The following is a 20,891-nucleotide window of genomic DNA, read 5'->3' as shown; positions in this document are numbered from 1 at the left end:
GCTGAAACTGTGCTAACGAGGATGCAGCCCGGAACAGAGGAAAATCAAAGGACACACCCAGCGGTGCTCAGAGGCGACCCCTGTTCCAGTGCTCCGGGGACCGTGTGCCGCTGTGGACCCACCCTGGGGCTGCTGCACGCGAAGCACGTGTGCCGGTTCGCCAAGCTACCTCCCCAGCCCTCCTTAGGGAGCCTCACAATTTCTTCACAAAATCCAAGAATCCAAGTGACACAACATCTACAAGCACATACAGAAACTGCTAAATGAATCTAAGGTATGATTTAAAATGCTTTTATCAGCCTCTCGCACGCCAGAGAGGAGAGAGAAGCTGCTTATAGGTGGACCGAGTGCAGAGACAGAAGTACTTCATGTCTCAGAGGCCTGCGAGTATAATGCTGGACGCAGGGGAAAGCCAAGGACGCAGGAACCAGCCAGGGAGATGGCTTCCTCGGGATGCAGATGGGGCAGCCAATCCTACTCCTGCTCTCGCCTGCTCTTCGGGCCACACCCACTGGAACTCAGGGGTTACTCCTGGCTCTGCACTCAGAAATTACTACTGGCGGTGCTCAGGGGACCATATGGAACGTTGGGGATTGAACCCGGGTCGGCTATGTGCAACCCTGCTGTACCCGCCTACCCACTGTACTATCACTACGGCCGCGCAACTTTATTTTTTTTCTTTTTGGGTCACACCCGGCGATGCTCAGGGGTTACTCCTGGCTCTACACTCAGGAATTACCCCTGGCCGTGCTCAAGGGACCATATGGGATGCTGGGATTTGAACCCGGGTCAGCTGCGTGCAAGGCAAACGCCCTACCCACTGTGCTATCTCTCCAGCCCTTAACTTTACTCCTTTTGAGAGATCAACTTCAAGAGCCCCGGAAAATACCAGTGAAGACTTTCCTCTGGATGAGGTCACGGCTGAAGAGCAGGCTTCAAACTCTCTCTGTCCTTCCCAGACCGAGGGCATCCATCCACAGGAACAATCTGCCCTTGCCAATGTCTAAGCACCCCCCGCCCCCACCTCCCCGCCTTTACCTCTTTTACCTGAGTACTGCTGCGGCATCTGCGGCGGGCTGCAGGGAGAAGGAGACGGGGACATCTGAAACTGCTCAGAGCCAGGAGGCTGCAGAAATCCCACCGAAGGGCTGGGGAGATGGAGAAGAAAGGAATGATAAAGCGGCGGAGGGAGGAATACAGCGCCTGACAAACAGCTGCTGCTTTCGGGGCCTCCCCTGTGGGAAGCACAGGCAGCTCCCAGCCATTCCCAGACCAATTTGCCATGCAATTTCTAAAATCACTCATCAGTTCAAAGTTAATTATATATATTTGTACTTGATCATCTTTCAATTAGGAAGCTGCTAATCAGTGCTACAGATGGAGTGTTAGTGACACATGTTTTAACCAACAGTGTGGAAACATAGACATAAATGTGCACGTGTCATGCACGCACGTGCATGCATGCACACACACACACACACATTTCTGACAGAGAAAATTCCAGACACAGTGCTAGAGAAAGGTAAGAAAAAACAAGAGAGATGTGATTTAGCATATTTACATGATGACAGAGTCCCCAAAAAGACAAATGGGGGAAACACCCACAAAACACAACATGCAGATACATGAAAAAGGCAGAAAGAAACATACACGCAGAGAGGGAGACACACAGAAAGACACAGAGGTAGGCCCACACCAGCGCCAGTTCAGCTTGCTTTTAAATTAGCTGTCTGACTTTGGCACGGTTCTTAACATTCCTTGCTGAGATTTCCACATTTATGAGACAGAAAAGCAAAACGAAGGAGTTGCCTGAATATGGTTTTTTTATTTCCCCTCTTCCCTTCTTTTGTTTTTGTGATGACCAAGGGTGGCACAATTAGATGCGATGCCTTACCAGGAATGAATCACTCACAAAAGAAGCTTTTTTTTTTTTTTTCTTTTGGTAGTGCTGGGGATTAAGCCCCTATACACAGAAATAGACTGACTATTCGAGATTCATTCATGGCCACAGCATATGAAGAAAAACGCTTATAAATGTATTCTAATTACTTTTTTCTTTGTTTTTTTGGCCATACCTGGTGGTGCTCAGGGGTTCCTCCTTGCTCTGCACTCGTGGTCAGGGGACCATGTGCAACGCCAGGGATTGAACATGGGTTGGCTGTGAGCAAGGCAGGCGCCTGACCCGCTGTACTATCTCTCCAGCGCTCATTACTTTCGGGGGCTGGTCTCCCGAGCAGTGCTCAGGGAGTGCTAGGGCCATTCCCAGTGGATCTGGCGTGGTGCTGCTCAGGCCCAGCAGTGCTCAAGGGGGCCCGTTGCTACTCAAGGAACCAACAGTGTTGGGAATCAAACTTGGGGGCTTCCCCATGCCAGGCTCGCGGCCCAGTCCTTTGAATCATCTTCCCACCCCAAAACTGCTTCTTTATTATTTATTTATGTATTTTGGCTTTTTGGGTTACACCTGGCGATGCACAGGGGTCACTCCTGGCTCTGTGCTCAGGAATTACTCCTGGTGGTGCTCAGGGGACCCTATGGGATGCTGGGAATCGAACCTGGGTCGGCCTTGTGCAAGGCAAGCGCCCTCCCCGCTGTGCTATTGCTCCAACCCCCCAAAAAGCAGTTCTACTTCTGAATCTCACTGACCAGAAAAACAAAGAAATGGGGAACTGGTATAGCTGTTGCCCCAGAAGCAGGGTTTTTACTTCTGAAGCGTTCTTCTGTAAGTGTCAGGTTCACGAGGAGAAAGGGAACGGCCCCTCTCCGTCGGCCTGCTGTCGGGCAGCACCGAGATCTCCGAGCCTGCTTTGCGCAGGCCACTGGAAACAAAACCACACTGCAGTCCTCACCTGGTGCCATTCTGCTGAGCTGGGGGGATCATGCTGTAGTAGACTGGGACGCCCCCGGCCGGGAGGCCCCCCTGCACAGACTGGCTCACGGGAACCAGCATCGGCTGCTGGAAAGGCGGCTGGACCACGTTCTGGGAGTCACTCCCCACCGGTACCTGGGCGGAGACAGGGAGGGAATGACCACCGTACCCACAACTGTCCCGTAACCCTGAGACCAACTTCCTCTCCCTGCCTGAGAGACTCCTACTCCCCCCCAGGGGCTGCAGGCTGCTGCTCCCAGAGCTACCTGCCTCTCTCTCTCCCCGCCAAGCTCCGCCCTGGGTATGTGACACAGAGGAAGGAACCCGGTTTCCCTGAGCAACTACTTCCCCAAGCATCAGCTCATTCGTCTGGTCGTATAAAGACTAAACAACTTTTCTTGCTCTTCGTGGTGTGGGGGACTGGGCTCAGGGCGGCACACATGCGCCCAGTGCGCTCTTGCTGAGCCACATCCCGCTCTGACTGAACAATTTAAATGACACTCTTGTCAGACTCTGCTTTCAAGGGGAGACTGCACAGGCTGGATGACTGCGCTTTTCCTCGTGCCAGGGGCTGGGGGGTCTTTCCCAGTGCAGAGTTCACCCACTTGGTAGGAAGACAGTGGAGTGTACTGGACCACCAGGCCTTGCATCTGGCCCCCCGGGCTGTTCCTCTGGCTGCTGAGCAGGCCCTGGTTCTGCGGCTGCTGGACCCCGATCACACCCTGGTAGGCTGCCTGCTGCTGGTTAGGCATCACGGGCTGCAGACCTAGGCACGGGCAAGGCAGAGAGACATCAGCAAGGCCCTGGCAACGCCTAGGGGGTCGCACACTTCTCACAGCTTCCCTTCTGTCTACTGAACCTTTTCTATTTTCTTCCTTTTTTCTTTCTTCCCTTCTTTCTGAGTACCTACTGTCTATTTTCTGGCTTACTCAGGGGTTACTCAGAGTGGTGCTCAGAATCAAACCAAGGCTGGATGCATGCAAGGCCAGAGGCAAGTGCCTTAACCCTTCTTTCTGGCACAAGCTTTCCTACCCCTACCCCACCCCATGCCATGCACAACGCTCATGGGATTCGGTTCCAGTGGTGCTCAGGGGACCATGTGGTGCCAGGAACTGAAATGGCTGTATGCAAGGCAAATACCTTAACCTCTGTGCTATCTCTCTGGCCCTATTTTAATTTTTTTTTTTTTAGGGGGCTTCTTGGGTCATACCTAGCGATGCTCGGGGGTTACTCCTGGCTCTGCACTCAGGAATTACTTCTGGTGGTTCTCGGGTTGGCTGTGTGCAAGACAAATGCCCTCCCCACTGTACTGTCACTCTGGCCCCCTCCTATTTTAACTTTTATCCTTTTTTGGTGGTGCTGGGAATTGAACCCAGGGCCTCACACATGAGAAGTAAGTGTTCTACTTCTCAATATTCACAATATTCACAATCCCTGCACTACTTTGCCTTTTCCAGGGTCCCTTGTTAGGACCCTAATCACTTCTGCCTCTTTGTCCTTTCTTAACCGGTAACTCAACTATTTCGTATTAGTATCGGCCTTTCTCCTACTCACTGCCTTCTTACGCCAACAATTATTCTTTTTTTTTTTTTTCTTTTTGGGTCACAGTGGCGATGCACAGGGGTTACTCCTGGCTCTGCACTCAGGAATTACTCCTGGCGGTGCTCAGGGACCATACGGGATGCCGGGGATCGAACCCGGGTCGGCCGTGTGCAAGGCAAATGCCCTACCCGCTGTGCTATCGCTCCAGCCCCAACACCAACAATTATTCTTACCAGGCTGCTGAGATGGCTGAGGCAGCTGCTGGCCACGCTGGGGGCTGTAGGCCACCGGGTGCGACAGAGGTCGATATTGCTGGTTGGAGTTAGGGTACTGTCCAGGGGGGTAGTAAGAAACCTGGATCTAAGGTGACAGGAGATAGCTACGTGAGAGGATCCCTCAAAATTCAGTCCCTAAACAAAGGTCACCAACGCAGAGGACTGGAATCGGTACACGGAGGTGCTGGAACCTGCAGCTGCATCAGCCGGCAGGCCTGTGTTACGTCCAGGGAAGACAGGCTTCCGGCTGGAAAGACAGACCTCTGGGGAAGGTGGGGGCACGGAAATCTGTTCCCGCCAGAGGAGGAAAGGGTCGTAACACCGGCCAACTTGGGCTGTAGTGGAGGAGGCTGGCGCCCGGCCACTCACCTGCTGCGGGGGCTGCATGTAGCCCTGGGGGGGGAGGACTGGCTGGGTCGGGGGCGCGTGACTTGAGGAGGGGTAGCTGGGGGCGGGGAGGGGCTGTCCCGGAGAAGCCATGATGAAGTTTGGCTGCTGGGCGTGCTGGGGCATGAGTGACGGCTGGAACAGCGCTGAGGAGGGGTCGGCGGCTTCTGTGGAACCTTGGCGGCTAAGGCTCATTTGTCCAAAGGGGTTGCTGAGGTCATCTGCCTGCGGGGAGAAGGGGGACACTAGGACGGAGGTCTGGTCGGGATGCACGTCAGGCGTCAATACAGACAGACAGAGATCACCCCCCAGAGCCTTCCTTATCTACGCCAACGGGGGGGGGGGGGGGGGAATCTCCTTTCCCGGTGCTCCCGCAGGCACCTCTGAGTTCCCAAACCTCTGTTGGTTTCCAACGGCTATGAGGTGGTGAGCAGCCGTTCAAAGCCGCACGCCAGCGCTCGGCTCCCTTCTACGTACGGGTGATATCCCTGGTCATTCAGACGATGATCTTTATTAGAACTAGTCTGGGGAGATGGGAGCAATGACACAGTCTCTACATGCGGGGGGGGGGGGGGGAAGGGAGGAGGCCAATTAGCGGGTAACTAGTGGATAAGAACAATAACGACAAAGATCAACGTTTCTGATTCCTGTTGTCTAGGCCCCAGCCACACACAGGGATCCATTTTTCACATAAAGGACGCAGACGACCCACTGCCGGTAGATGATGGACCGCGGGGTTCCCGCGCCCGTTCACAGGGAGAGGAGCGGGCTCCCGTTCCTGCTGTGTGTCTCCTACTCCCTCTTGAGGTCATTTCCACCTCTGCTTTCTGCCACTTGCCTAGAGAGCGCCTGCTCTTCAGAAACCACTTCCAATTCGCACCTCTCAGAGGAGACCAGGGGGAGCGGCCGAGCTAGCGGGCAAGACCGGCTGGGCTGTCATGCCTGCTCGCCCCCCCGCCCCTGCTCGCCCCCCCGCCCCTCCGAAGGGCAGCCGTGTTCCACAGCACACCGGGCCGCCGGTAAGGCTGGGGCTTGCTAGCTCCCTCGTCTCTAGATACTAACCACTAACTTCTCCTTTCTCTCACACACAGATACAAAACACACACACACACACACACACACACACAGGCTGCAGAGTATTCTGTGGTCCATATTCCAAGACTTTTCAGAATGGAGGTAAGAGGTGTGAGGAAAGAGGGATTCTAGTGAAAAAGCAACGAGTATGATTAACACAAAACTCAAAACCCAAACCAACAACCCTGTAACTAATAGGATTTATTATGCCTTCGAACTACGACTTATTAGCTACGTGCCAAATCAGATCTTTAAAGGATTTTTATTTGAGTATAGACTTTGATTATTTTGGGGGGTGGTTTTCTGGGGCTCTGTGCTCAAGGGGTCTCATGGCGGTGCTCAGGGGCCATATGCGGGGCTAGGGACTGCAGCAAGGCGGGTGCTTTGCCCCTTGTCCTATCTCTCCGACTCAGGTGGACCAACAATCAGAAAGCATTTGCTGTGCAGTGCAAGAGGGTATTTTAAATGTAAAGTAGCAAAGTAAGATAGGAGTAAATATAATATATATATATAATTTTGGTTAATTAATTTTTTTTGGCCACATCTAGTGGTGCTCAGGGCTTCTTCAGGTTCTGCGCTCTGGGATCACTCCTGCTGGGGCCCAGAGGACCACACAGAATGCCGGGGACTGACCCAGGCCGGCCATGTGCAAAGCAAGTACTCTACCTACTGTATTATCACTCCAGCCCTGACAAGGGGCACTGGAAAGATCCTGCAACTGTGCCTTTTTGTGTTTGTTTGTTTGCTTCTGGGTCACACCTGGCGATGCTCAGGGATTACTCCTGGCTCTGCACTCAGGAATTACTCCTGGTGGTGCTTGGAGAACACATGGGATACCAGGAACTGAATCTGGGTCGGCTGTGTGCAAGACTAGCATCCTACCCACTGTACTATTACTCTGGCCCTTAGTTTTTTATTTCATTATTTAATTTTTAAAAAATTTAAAGAAAATTACAGAGAACCATTCTGCAATGAATAAACCAGCGTCTCCAGACACCATCAGGGAGCAGAAGAGATAAAGCACCCAAGACAGACCAAAAACCAATGTCCTTCCATCTCCTTAAAACAGGGCCTCACCCAGCAGTGCTCAAGGCCTACTCCCTGGCTCTGTGCTCAGGGCACCACGTGGTGTCTGGCGGGCCACAGGCAAGGTAAGAGCCGGGCCCCTGGCAGCTCATTGACACATGGCCCTCGGCAAAGTGCGGTGGCTATGCAAGGCTGTCCCAGAACGACCCAGACACACCCACAGAGAGAAGTGACACATGGACAAGACAACGAGGGATCTGAGGTTATACCATGTTGTACTGCTGGGGCGGAGAGACTGGCAGGAGGACCTGGGGACAGGAGCCTGGAGAGAACGGAACGGGCTGCGGAGAGGGCTGCAGAGCCGGGACGGGCTGCGGACCGCAGAGAAGCATGTGGAGAAGGGGAGAGAGAGGGGAGGCACGGGGAGAGGCGGCGGAGAGGCAGGGAGGGAGAGGAAGGAACGACACGGTTAATCATAGAGGAAATCTCACGCGAGCAGCACGGCGGCAGAGCAGGCTGGGAAGCAAGCCCAGGATGCTCGCTCGCTCGAGGCTTTCGAACCTCCGACACACTGGCAGCCTCTCCTGTGAGAGCCGCAGCGGAACCTGGCGCCCCGCAGCCTGCGAGCCTGCGAACCTCCCAGTAGTCTCAGAACCGGAGTCCGCTGCCTGATTCCAAACCATCTTCCCCCAAGCGTTTTTGTTTGTTTGTTTTTTGGAAGACATGATTCCTGGGGAGCACATTCCTAACCCTCCCTGGGTGCACACCGAGGAGGGGTGCCTGTCTGCTTCTGCACAGGGGTCACCCCAGGTCTGGCTCTGCCCGCCCCAGGCTCCCCTGGAGGAAGTGCTCACTCACCAGGACCGGCTCCCTCCCCAGGGCAGAGAAAGCAAAAGCAGCCAGTCCCAGCCACTTCCTCTGGCTCGGGATGGTTCTCTGCCCCTCTAGGCGGTGGAGGCGGGTTCGGAAAAAGAACAGGCCCCAGAAACAAAACAAGGAGCAATTTAGGAATGGAAGAGAAATAGGTTTGTGTCCCTTCGGTTCCTTCACTCGCCCCAAAGCATTCTTAAAAAATTAAGAACATGCTGTCTTCTCAACTGCCTGACCGATAATTGTTTTTCTTTCGGTCTCTCTCTTCTTACCCTCTAGCCATTTCAATCCGCTGATCAATTCTCAATCACAGTCCTAGCCCCGAAGGCAGGGGGGGTGGGAGGAAGGTGGAAAGCCAGAAAGAGAAGGGAAGTAACAGTTCCATCTGCTGTCCTTACAGACAGTCTCTTGCTGCCGGCTCCTACAGGAGTCATGATAACCTGCATTCGTTAAGACGCTAAGGCTCGGAGACACAAAATCAGGCACCCAGGATCACAGGGGGCAGAGCAGGTAGAGGGGCACAGTTCTGGCTCGTATATTCTCTCCCTCCCCTTAGCCCAGTCCTGCCCCTTCCCCTGCTGGTGCTGCAGTGACCTGGGTTATACACGCATACTTGGCTGGGTGCTTGTCAGGGGCTGGACCCCCGTCCCTCAGTCGAGGTGGTGACCGTGTGCTCGCCAGGGGTTGAGCTCTGAATTTAGGGCATCAAGAATCTGGGGAACCAACACAAACTCTCTTGCCATCTATCTCTGGGGACCCTTTCACAGAGGGGACTGGGCAGATCTGGAGCGGAGTCTGGAGATCAGAAGATACCCTCCCCGACAGAGAGCAACCCTGGTATCTGGATTAGATGCGACGCTTACTTAATGGCCTTGATTAGGAAAAGGTTACTGAGGTCTGCGTAGTGTGGCCTGTGAGAGAGGCTGGGCTCGGGAGGAGAACTGGGGACACAGAGCTTCTCCCAGCTGCCCCCGGGAGGAACTTGTGCTGGTGACTCTCCACCCCTCGTCATGACCCTCCTCTCCTCTCCCTGCAGGGAGGACCAACTGTGCCTTGCTCTCGGGGAGAACAAGTGACACGTGGATGGTTGAAGTGTGAAACAACTTTGCCTTTTCCTCCCTCACCTTTGCGAATTCTGCATTGCAAGTGGAAAAGCAACGATGCTCCTCTTAGAGGTCTCCTCTGACTGAAGAAGGGTTGTAATAAAAATAGGGTCCCCGAGCAGTGTTCATGTTATTCCACGAATACCTGGAGCGGCAGGTTTTCTTCCAGGATAGTCTCAAAGATCCGAGTAAGGAACTTCTGGAGATTAAAGCGCAAGACTGGCCCTGAGGGCCGGTGAGCGCCACCTACTGGTGAATTCTGAGCTAGCGCTTTGGCTCCTACAGGTCTGATCAGACGCCAGGAAAGCTTGGGAGGGCTCATTCCTAGGACAGTCGCACACTTTTAAGTCAACTGGCCAAAAGGCAGGCTGCTGGCCCTTTAATCTTTGGCCAGCCGTATCAACCACCAGTTTCACACAGTACCTGACACAAAGGTAGACTTTAATAGCAGAGGCCTGCCAAGAAGGGAAAGTTTGGCAGCACTGGGGAAAAGACCTCTGGATACAAAGCTTAACAATAAGCACTTTCTCTCCTGGGGGTGGGGAGGTGTTTGTTCCATACCCAGTGATGCTTGGGGCTCCTCCCAGCTCTATTCAGGGGACCATCTGCTCAGGATCAACACAGGCTACGACATGTAAAGAAAGTATTTTATCCCCTATACTCTATCTCTCCAGTCCGAGTTTTCTATTTTTCTTTTAAAAAAGATTATTATTTTGGTTTTGGGGCCACACCTTGCAGGGACTACTCCAAGGTGAGAGCTCGGAGCCTGTTCCTGGTGATACCTGATGGGCCATGAAGTGACAGTGTTCGAACACAGGCTTCCTACATGCAAGGCATGGGTTCAGTCCCTTGAACTATCTCTCCAGCACTCTGTTTTTCTTTTTTTGTTTTTTGGGTCAACCTGGCAATGCTCAGGGCTTACTCCTGGCTCTGTGCTCAGGATTACTCCTGGTAATGCTCAGGGGACCAGATGGGCTGCTAGGCATTGAACTCAGGTTCGACGGCAAGGAATGCACCTTATCCACTAACCAGGTCTCTGGTCCATTCTCAATTTTCCTTGAGAGGAAAAGCTGTTAGAGTAAGCACACTATTTTTTTTTGTTTGTTTTTTATTTTTGCTTTGGGGCCACAACTGGTAGTGCTCAGGGCTTCCTTCTGGCTCTGCACTTGGGGATCACTCTGAGAGTGAGCACAGTGTTGTGCAATGTGGCTGGGCACAAGAGCACAGGTGTGTGTGTGTGTATATGTGTGAGTTTGTGTGTGTGTACTTGCTTCCTTTGTCTCTGAACTGTTACATCGTTTGAGAATCTAAGCCCTAAGGATTCTGGGGTTCAAAAACTTGAATGTAGCCCCATGCTAAGAGATAGGGGGAATAAACAGAAATAAAGAAGCACTATGAAGAGAAAGAAAGGGATAAAGAGAGAGAGAGAATAAGTCATGAGGAGAAAAAAGTAACAACAGGGAGGGAGAGTGGAATACTACTGCAGTTACATAAGTGCTTCAGGGACACTAAAATGGAATTTTTTTATTTAGCTTCTACTTATTTTGGTTTTGGGGCCACACCTAGCAGTGCTTAGGCATTATTCCTGGCTTTGAGCTCAGGATCACTCCTGGCAGGATTGGGGGACCATCAGTGGTGCTGGGGATTGATGCTGGGTTGGTCCCAGCTTCCAAGGCAAGTTCCCCACCTGCTATACTTTCTGGCCCCTAAAACGGAGCATTTTTTAGTCTGAAGTTTGAGACTGCAATTAACCTCAACAATAAATTTCGGACATAAAGAAATGGGCGAGAGATCATACAGGGGTCAAAGTGCTTGCCTTGCATACGGTCGACCCCAGTTTGATCCCTGGCATCACACGGTCCCCTGAGCACCATCAGAGTGATTCCCTAGCCCGACCCCTGCTCCCCAGACAGAAGAGGAAGTGGCTCATGAGCACCACTGGTTGTGGACCAAAATCTGACCCCTAACCACCTCCCCCAAGCCCCCAACAACCCCAGACAGGCAAATATCATGTGATAACATTTCCAAGTATAATCCAAAATATTTATTAAGAACCAAGAACAGAGCTCAGCATAGAGTACTTGCCTTCCAGGAGTGGGGCCCTGGGTTTGATCCTTGGCACTGAGATAAAAACAATCCAGAGTAAAACAGGGGGATGAGTGATAGTACTCAAGGGCACCAACCATAAAAAAAAGTGACTCAAGCTAGTCACCTAGATTTTAGCTTTTTCTGGTTTGGGCCACACCCAGAGGTGTTCCAGGATCACTCCTGGTTCCACACTCAGGGATCACTCCTGGTGGTGCTCAGGGGACCGTACAGAGTGTCAGAGATTAACCTGGGTTGGCTGCATGAAAGGCAAGCGTACTACCCATTGTACTATCTCTCCGGCCTGCTAGCTTCTTTATTTTTTATTTTTTTTGCTTTTTGTGTCACATCCGGCAATGCTCAGGGATTACTCCTGGATCTGAACTCAGTAATTACTCCTGGCGGTGCTCAGGGGACCATATGGGATGCTGGGAATCGAACCTGAGTTAGCCTCGTGCAAGGCAAATGCCCTCCCCGCTGTGCTATTGCTCCAGCCCCTAGCTTCTTTATTTTTAATTTTTGGGCCACATCTGATAGTGCTCAGGGGCTAGTCTTGGCACAGTGCTCAAGGGGTTACTTCCAGTGATGCTTAAGGATTGAACTCAGTATGCAAAGCAAACTGAGTTATCTCTTTGGCCCCAGGCCCTAACTTATTAAACTCTAACTGAATAAGGAGGTCACAAAAAAATTTGACAACAGCGAAATTTTCTGAACAATGCCAGCAACCAAAAACTCATTAAAAATCAACCACAGGGGCTGGAGTGATAGTACAGCAGGGAGGGCGTTTGCCTTGCACGAGGCCAACCCAGGTTCGATTCCCAGCATCCCTGAGCACCGCCAGGAGTAATTCCTGAGTTCAGATCCAGGAGTAATCCCTGAGCATTGCCGGGTGTGACCCAAAAAAGCCAAAGCAATAAAATAAAATAAAAAACCAACCACATAATGAATTCTAGGTGTTTCTAGTAGTGGTTGCCTATGTTGTATAAAAAGGGGCTGCGAGTGCAAAATGTCTAAGGAACTATGACTTACACATCACATCAGTGAGAATGGCCCATTTCAAAAGTTCGGGAACACGGAGCTGGAGCAATAGCACAGCGGGGAGGGCGTTTACCTTGCACACAGCCGACCTGGGTTTGATTCCCAGCATCCCATAGGGTCCCCTGATCATCACCAGGAGTAATTCCTGAGTGCAGAGGCAAGAGTAACTCCTGTGCAATGCTGGGTATGACCCAAAAAGCAAAAAAAAAAAAAAAGTTTGGGGACAGCCAGTGCTCGTGAGCTGTAGTTAAAAAGAAACCCTCAGTCACTGTTAGTGAGACTGTCACCTGGTTCAGTCTCTACAGAAGACTATATAAGTTTCTCAAAAAAATTAAGTCACTTTCATATGACCTAACAATTCTACTCTTCTTGTCTATCCCTCAAACACAGAAATATTAATTAAAAAATACACATGCATACCTATGCCCACTGCAGCCCTACTTGTAACAGCCACAGTCTTGAAAGAAAACTCAAGAGTCCAACAATAGATAAGTGATAAAGAAATTATGGTTTATACACACAATGGAATATTACTTAGCTCTAAGATGTAACCTTGCAACTTGCTGCAATTTGGATATAGCTGGAGGGTGTCATGCTGAGCCGCATGAGTCAGAAGGAGAAGGATTCAAAACCCAGATGATCTCACTCAGATGCGGAGTATTCAGAAACAAAGAAAGGGATTAGACAATGGCCAGGAAGCAAATTCTGAGATTCTGCCTGTAGAACTGAGTCTGCTAACACCAAGGATGAGAATGGACCTAGAGGCAGTGGGGGGGGGCGACGGGGGGTGGGGGGGGCTGGCACTTTGGCATTCAATGTGGTGTGGTGACACTGTGTGCCTAAAACATAAACCCTATTGGAAACCATGGTACATCAATTAAAAAAAAAATAAAATAGGGCCAGAGAGCGAGTGAGCGAGCTTAGCAGGCTGGGTAGAGCCCTGGGTTCAATCCCGGCACCCTCTCATCCCCTGACGACACCACTGGGAGTGACTCTTGAGCACCTCCCCACACAAAAAAAGAAACCCTGATCTAGACATTCCAAAACAGCCTTCCTCCCCCCGGCCTCCCTCTCTCTTTTTTACTATTTTATTTTTGTTTTTAGGGCCACACCTGGCCATGCTCAGGCCTTACTCCTGGTTCTGTGCTAAGGGGATCACTCCTGGTGGTGCTTGGGGAACTATAGGTTGTGCTAGGGATAGAATTCAGGTTGTCTGCAAGCAAGGCAAGTGCCTGGCCTGCCGTACTATCTCTGGAATAGATCTCTCTTTCTCTCTCTCTCTCTTTTTTTTTTTTTTGGCTTTTTTTTGGGGTCACACCCAGCGATGCACAGGGGTTACTCCGGCTCATGCACTCAGGAATTACTTCTGGTGGTGCTCAGGGGACCATATGGGATGCTGGGAATCGAACCCGGGTTAGCTGCGTCACTCTTTCTCTTTTAAAAAAATTTTTTGAGCAAGGCAAGTGCCCTAACTCCTGTACTATTTTTCTGGTCCCCCGATATTCTTTTTACTTATCTCTCTATACCTCTTCCACTCTTGCTGTGACTTGACACTGACTGGAAACAGATGAAGACTAAGGGAGAAAGGGGAGCAAGACTGTGTTAAAGAAAAAATATTGGGGCAGGAGAGATGGTACAGTGGGTAGGGTGCTTGCCTTGAGTGTGGCCTACCTGGGTTTGATTCCTGGCACCCCATAGAGTCCTCTGAACACCATCAGGAGTAATTCCCAAGTGCAGAGCCAGAAGTAACCCCTTAGCATCATCAGGTATGACCCCCAAATCAAAAATAAATACAAATATTTCAGAAAATTTTAAAAAGTCTGAACCTTGGGAAAAGCGATTGTTTCCACAAAAAGAAACAGGCGATACCCAGAGAGAAAAGCAGAGTTTACCAGCTCCTAAGTCTGAATTAACACACTGGCAGGGAGGGCCGGAGCCACAGTACAGTGGATAGGGCATTTGCTCTGCAGGTGGCCAACCCACCCGGGTTCAATCCATGGCACCCTCTGTGGATCCCTGAGCCCCACCAGGAGTGCCACCTGAGCACAGAGCCAGGAGCCAGGAGTAAGCCCTGAGCACTGCTGGATGTGGACTCCAAAACAAAAGCAAACAAACAAAAAAGTCCCTGATAGGAAAAGCCCACAAGCCGGCTATGCTTCAGCAAGGAGCCAGGAGAACGGATCTGAAGGAGACTTCATGAGGCTCATGGCGGCGGAATAAAGTCAAGAATACAGAAAGTGGGGTTAGAGCGATAGCACAGCGGGTAGGGCGTTTGCCTTGCACATGGCCGACCCGGGTTTGATTCCCAGCATCCCATAGGGTCCCCTGAGCACCACCAGGAGTAATTCCTGAGTGCAGAGCCAGAGTAACTCCTGTGCATCGCCGGGTGTGACCCATAAAGCCAAAAAAAAAAAAATACAGAGAGTGAGCAGTGAGATCGTGCGATGGGCTGAGGGCGTGCCTTTGCTCCGACACTGTATAATCTGCTGAGTGCTGCTGAGAGCGATTCCCGAGCACGGAGCCAGGAGTAGCCCTTGAGTACTGGGGGTTGTGGCTCCAAAGCCAGTAACAATAACTAAGGCAAAAAGAATATAAAGACAAAAGACTGGAGTGATCTGCACGTAGGTTACATAAGGTCACATACAGGAGGAGGATTTCCTAGCTCTTCAATTTATTTCAGCTTCATTTCACAGGATGTGGGGGGCGGGGCTGGGTCATTCAGGTGTGGGACTTGCTTCCTGAGCCTATGGGAGATGTAGATGAGGACAACCTAGACTGACTGGTGACAGAGAGGAGGAAGGTGGGAGGTGGAACCAGAACCTAGATGACAGCAGCCAAGAAAAGAGTACAGACAAGTGTGTTTCCGACTATGGAGAACACCCGAGGATACAGGATGGGCTAGCTGACAAACAGTCCTTTCCGTGGAAGGAAATAACTGAAGAGCTCAGCGTCACTCTCCCCAGAGTATTTTTTTTTTCTTTTTGGGTCACACCTGGTCTTAAACAGGGGTTACTCCTGGCTCTGCACTCAGGAATTATTCCTGGTGGTGTTCGGGGGACCCTATGGGATGCTGGGAATCGAACCCGGGTCGGCCACGTGCAAGGCAAACGCCCTCCCCACTGTGCTGTTGCTCCAGCCCTCCTCAGAGTATTAAGACTAAATGACTTGTTTGCTCTGGGTCACAGCTGGCGACGCTCAGGAGCTATGTGTGGTGTGTGGGAGACCTTGAGGAAATGAGGTGCCAGGGACCGAACCTGGGCCTCACGCACGAAAGAGTTTTAAATCTAATATGCTGAGGTTCCAGTTTAGACTAGGACCTCATTCTTCTAATCACAGGCATGGTCTCCACAGAAGCAAAACTTAAAACTCAGATCTTATGAGGTACCAATATCTGCCAGCCCAGAGCAGGAGGAGGGGACCTCCCTTACGGGGTGGGAAACAACAGCAGCACAGGCATTGGCTTTTGCCACATGGTAAAAGGATGGCAGGAGCAATGGGTATTTCTTTTCCCCCAAACCTCATTCCCATGCGAGCAGATTAGCAGCACGGATACACCGTCAGACCACAGCAGGAGCTGTAATCTCTGTACGCTCCCTGTGTGTACGGAGTGAGCGGTATCACCTGCCAGCCACAGAGGGTAGAGCCGCAGACGGGGCCTAGCAGTCTGGCAGCGGGGAAAAGGTCCTGCTGCAAAGAAGGACGAGGAGGAAATGCTGAGGGGAAGAATAAAAAACCCCAGGTCGAGACTCATGAAAGGTCCAGTCTTTGCCTTGACTCTCCGACCCCTGCAAGCAACGAAGAAGAAGTGGGGGAGGGAGGGCCGTGTGTCCGGAACGGGCCCCTCCTGCACCTGTCAGCCCAGGCACGGAATTCAGGCCTCTGGAGTTGGCCTGGCCAGGAGCGGCCGCGGCCAGCGACTCACCTGTGAGATCATGTGGTTGTTGAGGGGCGGCGGCGGCGGCTGCTGGGCGGTACAGGGGAGGAGGCCCCGGACGGACTGGGAGGAGGGCACCTGGTTGCACACTTCTGGGGTGCCTAGCACCATACCTGAGGCGAGGAAGAGGCAGCCCGTGAGCACACGGCGAGGGCGAGTCCGAATCACGCAAGGCCGCTCGGGGCAGACCTGCTGCCCAGAACCCTCCCCTCGCCAGCAGCCACCTGTGGACGTTTCGCCTGGAAGTGAACAAAACGGGACCCTGCTGAAGCGCCTCCTCTGAAGTGCCCAGAGTCTGCCCGGGGTGAGAGGACAGGGAGGACACGAACGTTTACTTCTTTTTTTTTTTTCTTTTTTGGTCACACCCAGAGATGCTCAGGGGTTACTCCTGGTTCTGCACTCAGGAATCACTCCTGGTGGTGCTCAGGGGACCATATGGGGTGCTGGGAATCGAACCCGGGTTGGCCGAGTGCAAGGCAAACACCCTCCCCGCTGTGCTATCGCTCCAGCCCCACGAACGTTTACTTCCTGGGAAGGTGCAGACTTCCTATCAGAGCCAACACCGCCACTCTTCCTTTGGACTCCGTCTCGACTCCAGCACCCCCGGCAGGGAGCTGAGAAGGGCCAAGGGGAGGCTCGAGGGCGGGCTGGGCACAAGCTCCGCACTCAAGAGCCCTGACCCCGTGGGCACTGTGCTGGGAGCAGTCCCTAAGCAGCACCAGGGGCGTGTCTGGAGGGGTCTGAGGCAAGACTCAGATCAGAGAAGCAGGAAAGGAAGTGAGCAAGGCGGCCTCGTCTCTCCCACCTGCAGGCGCAGACACAGACCTGCCCGCGCCAGCCCCACTGCACAGGTCGTGCATTCGCCCACACCGTTTCTTCTCTTCCTTCTTTCCTTCTGTGGCTGCTTGGGACACATGTGCTGGTGCTCAGGGGTGACGACAGGCATTGTCCTTGGGGCTCATTCCCGGCTGTGCCTAGGGGGCCGTGCACTGCTGAGCACTCCGACCTCCTGTACGTGAAGCGAGCACCACAGCCTGTGGAGATACTCTTCTCTGGCCCACAAATTCTATTTTTATTTAAAAAATTGGGCGTGGGGCCTGGGAATTAGCCCAGCGGTCAGCAGTGTGAGCCGGGATGTAAGTCCAAACCCAAGGAAACAAGGATTCCTGAGCACTGCCAGGGGCGCCTTGCTGGTCACTGCACCTGATTAATTCTGTATCCTCAGATCCTAGCATTGAACCATCCGGCCAGATTCGTTGAGTATTACCTGGAGTGGCTCCCTGAGCACTGCCTGGGAGATCCCCTTCCCAAACACCCCGACAGTTTTTCTTTTTGTAGTGATGGGAATTGAACTCAGGCCTTTTAAGCCTTTTGTGTTGTTGTTTTGGGGCCACACCCAGAAATGCTCAGGGGTTACTACTGGCTCTGCACTCAGGAATCACTTGTGGCGGTGTTTAGGGTGCCGAGACTGAGTCTGAGTCAGTTCGCTGCGTGAAAAGCAAGTGTCTTACCCGCTGTACTATCTCTTTGTTTCTCCTTCTACCACAGAGCCATTCCAAATTTTTTACCAAATAACTACTAGATCGCACAGGCATTGTGCAATAAACGGAAAACACAAAGGCAAATATGCAGTCCTCATAGCGGAGGATCTTCTGGAAGGAGAAGGACATCTGCACTGTGACTATAACATGGTAAGGATAAGGGATGCATCAGCAATAGAAATGGGAGCGCATGAAAGCAAAGAGGAGGCAGCAATGATCCCGGGAGGGTTAGGGAAGGCTTGAAAGAGAAAACAGCAAGTTTGTCAGACCAAAGGAGGACAGAATGAATGTCATATCAGAGACACAACTGGAAGCCTGGAGGAAGATGGACATCTAGAAATGAGACTGAGTGCAAACTGGTTTGCTATATTAAGTAATCTAGTCTTTTCTATGCAGGGAATGAAAAAAAACATAAATTTTGTTTGATTCTGGGCTGTACCCTGCAGTGCTCAATCAAGGCTTATTCCTGACTCTGCACTCAGGGATCATTCCTGGAAGTGCTCAGGAGATCATCTGTGGTGCCTGGGATTGAACCAGGACTGGCCGTGGGCAAGGCAAATGTTTAACCCCTGTACTACCTCTCTGGACTGGAGCGATAACACAGTGGGTAGGGCATTTGCCTTGTACATGGCCGACCCAGTTTCGATTCCTCCGTCCCTCTTGGAGAGCCCGGCAAGCTACCCAGAGTATCCCGCCTGCATGACAGAGCCTGGCAAGCTGCCCGTGGTGTATTCGATATGCCAAAAACAGTAACAACAAGTCTCACCATGGAGACATTACTGGGGCCCTCGTGAGCAAACTGATGAACAACGGGACGACAGTGCTACAGCGACAGTGCAGTGCTACTACCTCTCTAGTTCAACATTAGTTTTTGTTTGTTTGTTCTGGACCATATCCGGGAATGCTCAGGGCTTACTCCTGGTGGGGCTGAGGGACTTGTAGGGAGTCAGGATGTCAGGGACTGAATCTAGGTCAGCCGCATGCACGGAAAAGCACCTTCTTTTCCACACGATCTCCCTGGCCCCTCAGCACGAATGCTTCAGAGGTGGGTGATGTGGCGTTAGGTGGGCCAAAAGGGGTTGAGGATGGAGCAGTGACTAGCTTGAAGCTAGTGTCAAAATGAAAACAAAGGAAGATAAAGGTAAAAGAGGAAGCAGTGGGATTTGGAAGGAGCTAACAGAAAGAGGCATCCAAGCCCCAGTCAGAGGAACACCTGAGGCCCAACTGATGCCTACTGAGGACAATCTCACTGCAGGTCTGCGCGGAGACCCCAGGGGCGGTGGGGGTGTGAAACAGAGGCCAGTGAGGCTGAGCTGAGATGCAGTGAGCGGGCTCGTGCATTCTATGAAGCGGCCCTTGCAGCAGCTCGGAGTTCCAGCCTTCTGGCAGCTCCAGACCGATGACACACGGCTGAACTGTAAACGTTCCCTCTGCTCCACAAAGCCCCCAGAGTTTCAGACACCACAGGAAAGCTGTCAGCATCCCTCCTTTGCGTATAACTTGAATGTGGGCTGACGGAGAGTGATGCTCCCTCTCAGTAAGAAAACACGTCAAGCAGAGGCCGGAGACACAGGACAGTGGACTGGGCACCTGTATGCAGCCAATTCAGGCTGAATCCCTGGCACTCTATGCGGTCCCCCAAGCCCTACCGAAAGTGATCCCTGAGTGCAGAGTTGGGAACAAGCCCTGAGTACTGTTGGGGACGGCCCCAAAACAAAAAGAAATTAAACAGGTAATCAAAACTCCAATCACATTTTTCCCTCCCCAATTAGGATGTAGAGTCAACACAAAACTTACAAAGAACAATAGATCTCCTCCCAAAAATTCCCCCTCATTTGGTTGTGTTAAGACTTCCAGGGCCTGGGGCTGGAGCGATAGCACAGCGGGTAGGGCGTTTGCCTTGCACGCGGCCAACCCGGGTTCGAATCCCAGCATCCCATATGGTCCCCTGAGCACCACCAGGGGTGATTTCTGAGTGCATGAGCCAGGAGTGACCCCTGTGCCCTGTGCATTGCTGGGTGTGACCTAAAAAGCAAAAAAAAAAAAAAAAAAAAAAAAAGACTTCCAGGGCCTAATATTGGGTCAATTTTTGTTCTTGGACTTTTGGGGCCACCCCTGGCAGTGCTCAGGGACTACTTCTCACTCTCTGCTCAGGGATCATTCCAGGGGTGCTCAGGGGACCGTGTGGTACTGGGGATCAAGTCTGGCCCTTCCTCATGCAGCGCATGCACTCAGATCTTCAGGCTGTCTCTGCAGCTCCAGAACAAGCGTTTTTCTTTTTTTTTTTTCCAACACTGGAGCTGGGGTGGTGAAGGGGTTCGAGCACAGGCTTTCCATGCAGGAGTCCAACATTAGATCTCTGGCACTGCATGGTTCGGTTCCTGACGGAGGGCCCCTAAGCATAGAGCTGGAAGTGGTCTTTGTTACAAAAGTTACAAAAGTAAGCATCAGTGTTTGGGGGAAGTGAAGCGAGAAACAACAGTGCCAGGCATGTGGTACCTGGCCGGGAGATCCTTCCTGCGCTGCCACCTTTGCTGCTCCCAATGCTGTCACCGCGGGTGAGGATGGAGATTCCGCTGAAGCTGCTGGCTTTGGTGACGGGGGGACGCATGCTCCGAACAGAGCCGTCGGAGTCCGTGCTGCTCCACGGCCGGGGCTCCAGGGATTTGAGTTCGCTGTCTGTGCTGCTCTGGCGGCTGCTGGAGGTGCGACTCAGCCCCTCACGGTTCCCCCTGCAGAGAGCACAGTGGTCAGAGCACCCCCCACCTACCACTTCAGCAGAAGGGCTAGGAGAGAGTTCATTTCTACTCCTCCAACAGTGCGAGGGGGGTGCGGAGTGGGCGGAGGGGGGGGGGCGCTGATTTCTTGTTAGTGGGTTGGCCAATCAAGAACTCAGGGGAGCGGACAGAACAAGATCCAGTACAGTCACAGAGAGAACAGAGCGAGTCTGGGAGACAGTGCACTGGCAGCTAGTTCAGTACGTCAGACCAGAGGCGGATGGGAAACCACATACATGATGCTGAGATTGGCTGTGGTTTCCTCCCGAGCACCTGCAGGGATCCCACACATGCACGAGATAGTAGGGAGCAGAGGGCTACCGGTTCCTTCTGGGAGTTTGTGAAACGAGACGACTCCCAGAAGTTAGTGACG

The 20,891-nt window shown here is 52.2% G+C and overlaps 1 protein-coding gene across 13 annotated transcripts in view; it reads right to left on the bottom strand.

Moving 5' to 3' along the window:
* The window catches only part of R3HDM2 (R3H domain containing 2), a 184,269-nt gene that overhangs the window by 11,680 nt on the left and 151,698 nt on the right, over positions 1 to 20,891 (bottom strand). For 8 of the 13 annotated variants that reach the window (XM_055128739.1, XM_055128740.1, XM_055128741.1 and 5 more), the window contains 9 exons: positions 20,241 to 20,473; positions 16,425 to 16,439; positions 16,189 to 16,313; positions 7,440 to 7,541; positions 5,053 to 5,295; positions 4,642 to 4,768; positions 3,472 to 3,632; positions 2,847 to 3,001; positions 1,048 to 1,148 (listed from right to left, as the gene is read on the bottom strand). In XM_055128739.1, coding sequence (XP_054984714.1) covers positions 1,048 to 1,148; positions 2,847 to 3,001; positions 3,472 to 3,632; positions 4,642 to 4,768; positions 5,053 to 5,295; positions 7,440 to 7,541; positions 16,189 to 16,313; positions 16,425 to 16,439; positions 20,241 to 20,473 — 1,262 coding nt within the window. The remainder of the gene's footprint in view (positions 1 to 1,047; positions 1,149 to 2,846; positions 3,002 to 3,471; positions 3,633 to 4,641; positions 4,769 to 5,052; positions 5,296 to 7,439; positions 7,542 to 16,188; positions 16,314 to 16,424; positions 16,440 to 20,240; positions 20,474 to 20,891) is intronic. The other 5 variants (XM_055128734.1, XM_055128737.1, XM_055128745.1 and 2 more) reach the window with 3 other exon arrangements.

The sequence above is a fragment of the Sorex araneus genome, chromosome 2 (genome assembly GCF_027595985.1).
Source record: "Sorex araneus isolate mSorAra2 chromosome 2, mSorAra2.pri, whole genome shotgun sequence".
Lineage (NCBI taxonomy): Eukaryota > Metazoa > Chordata > Mammalia > Eulipotyphla > Soricidae > Sorex > Sorex araneus.
Note: the sequence above shows the minus strand (reverse complement) of the source record. Positions and strands in the feature narration are given on the sequence as shown.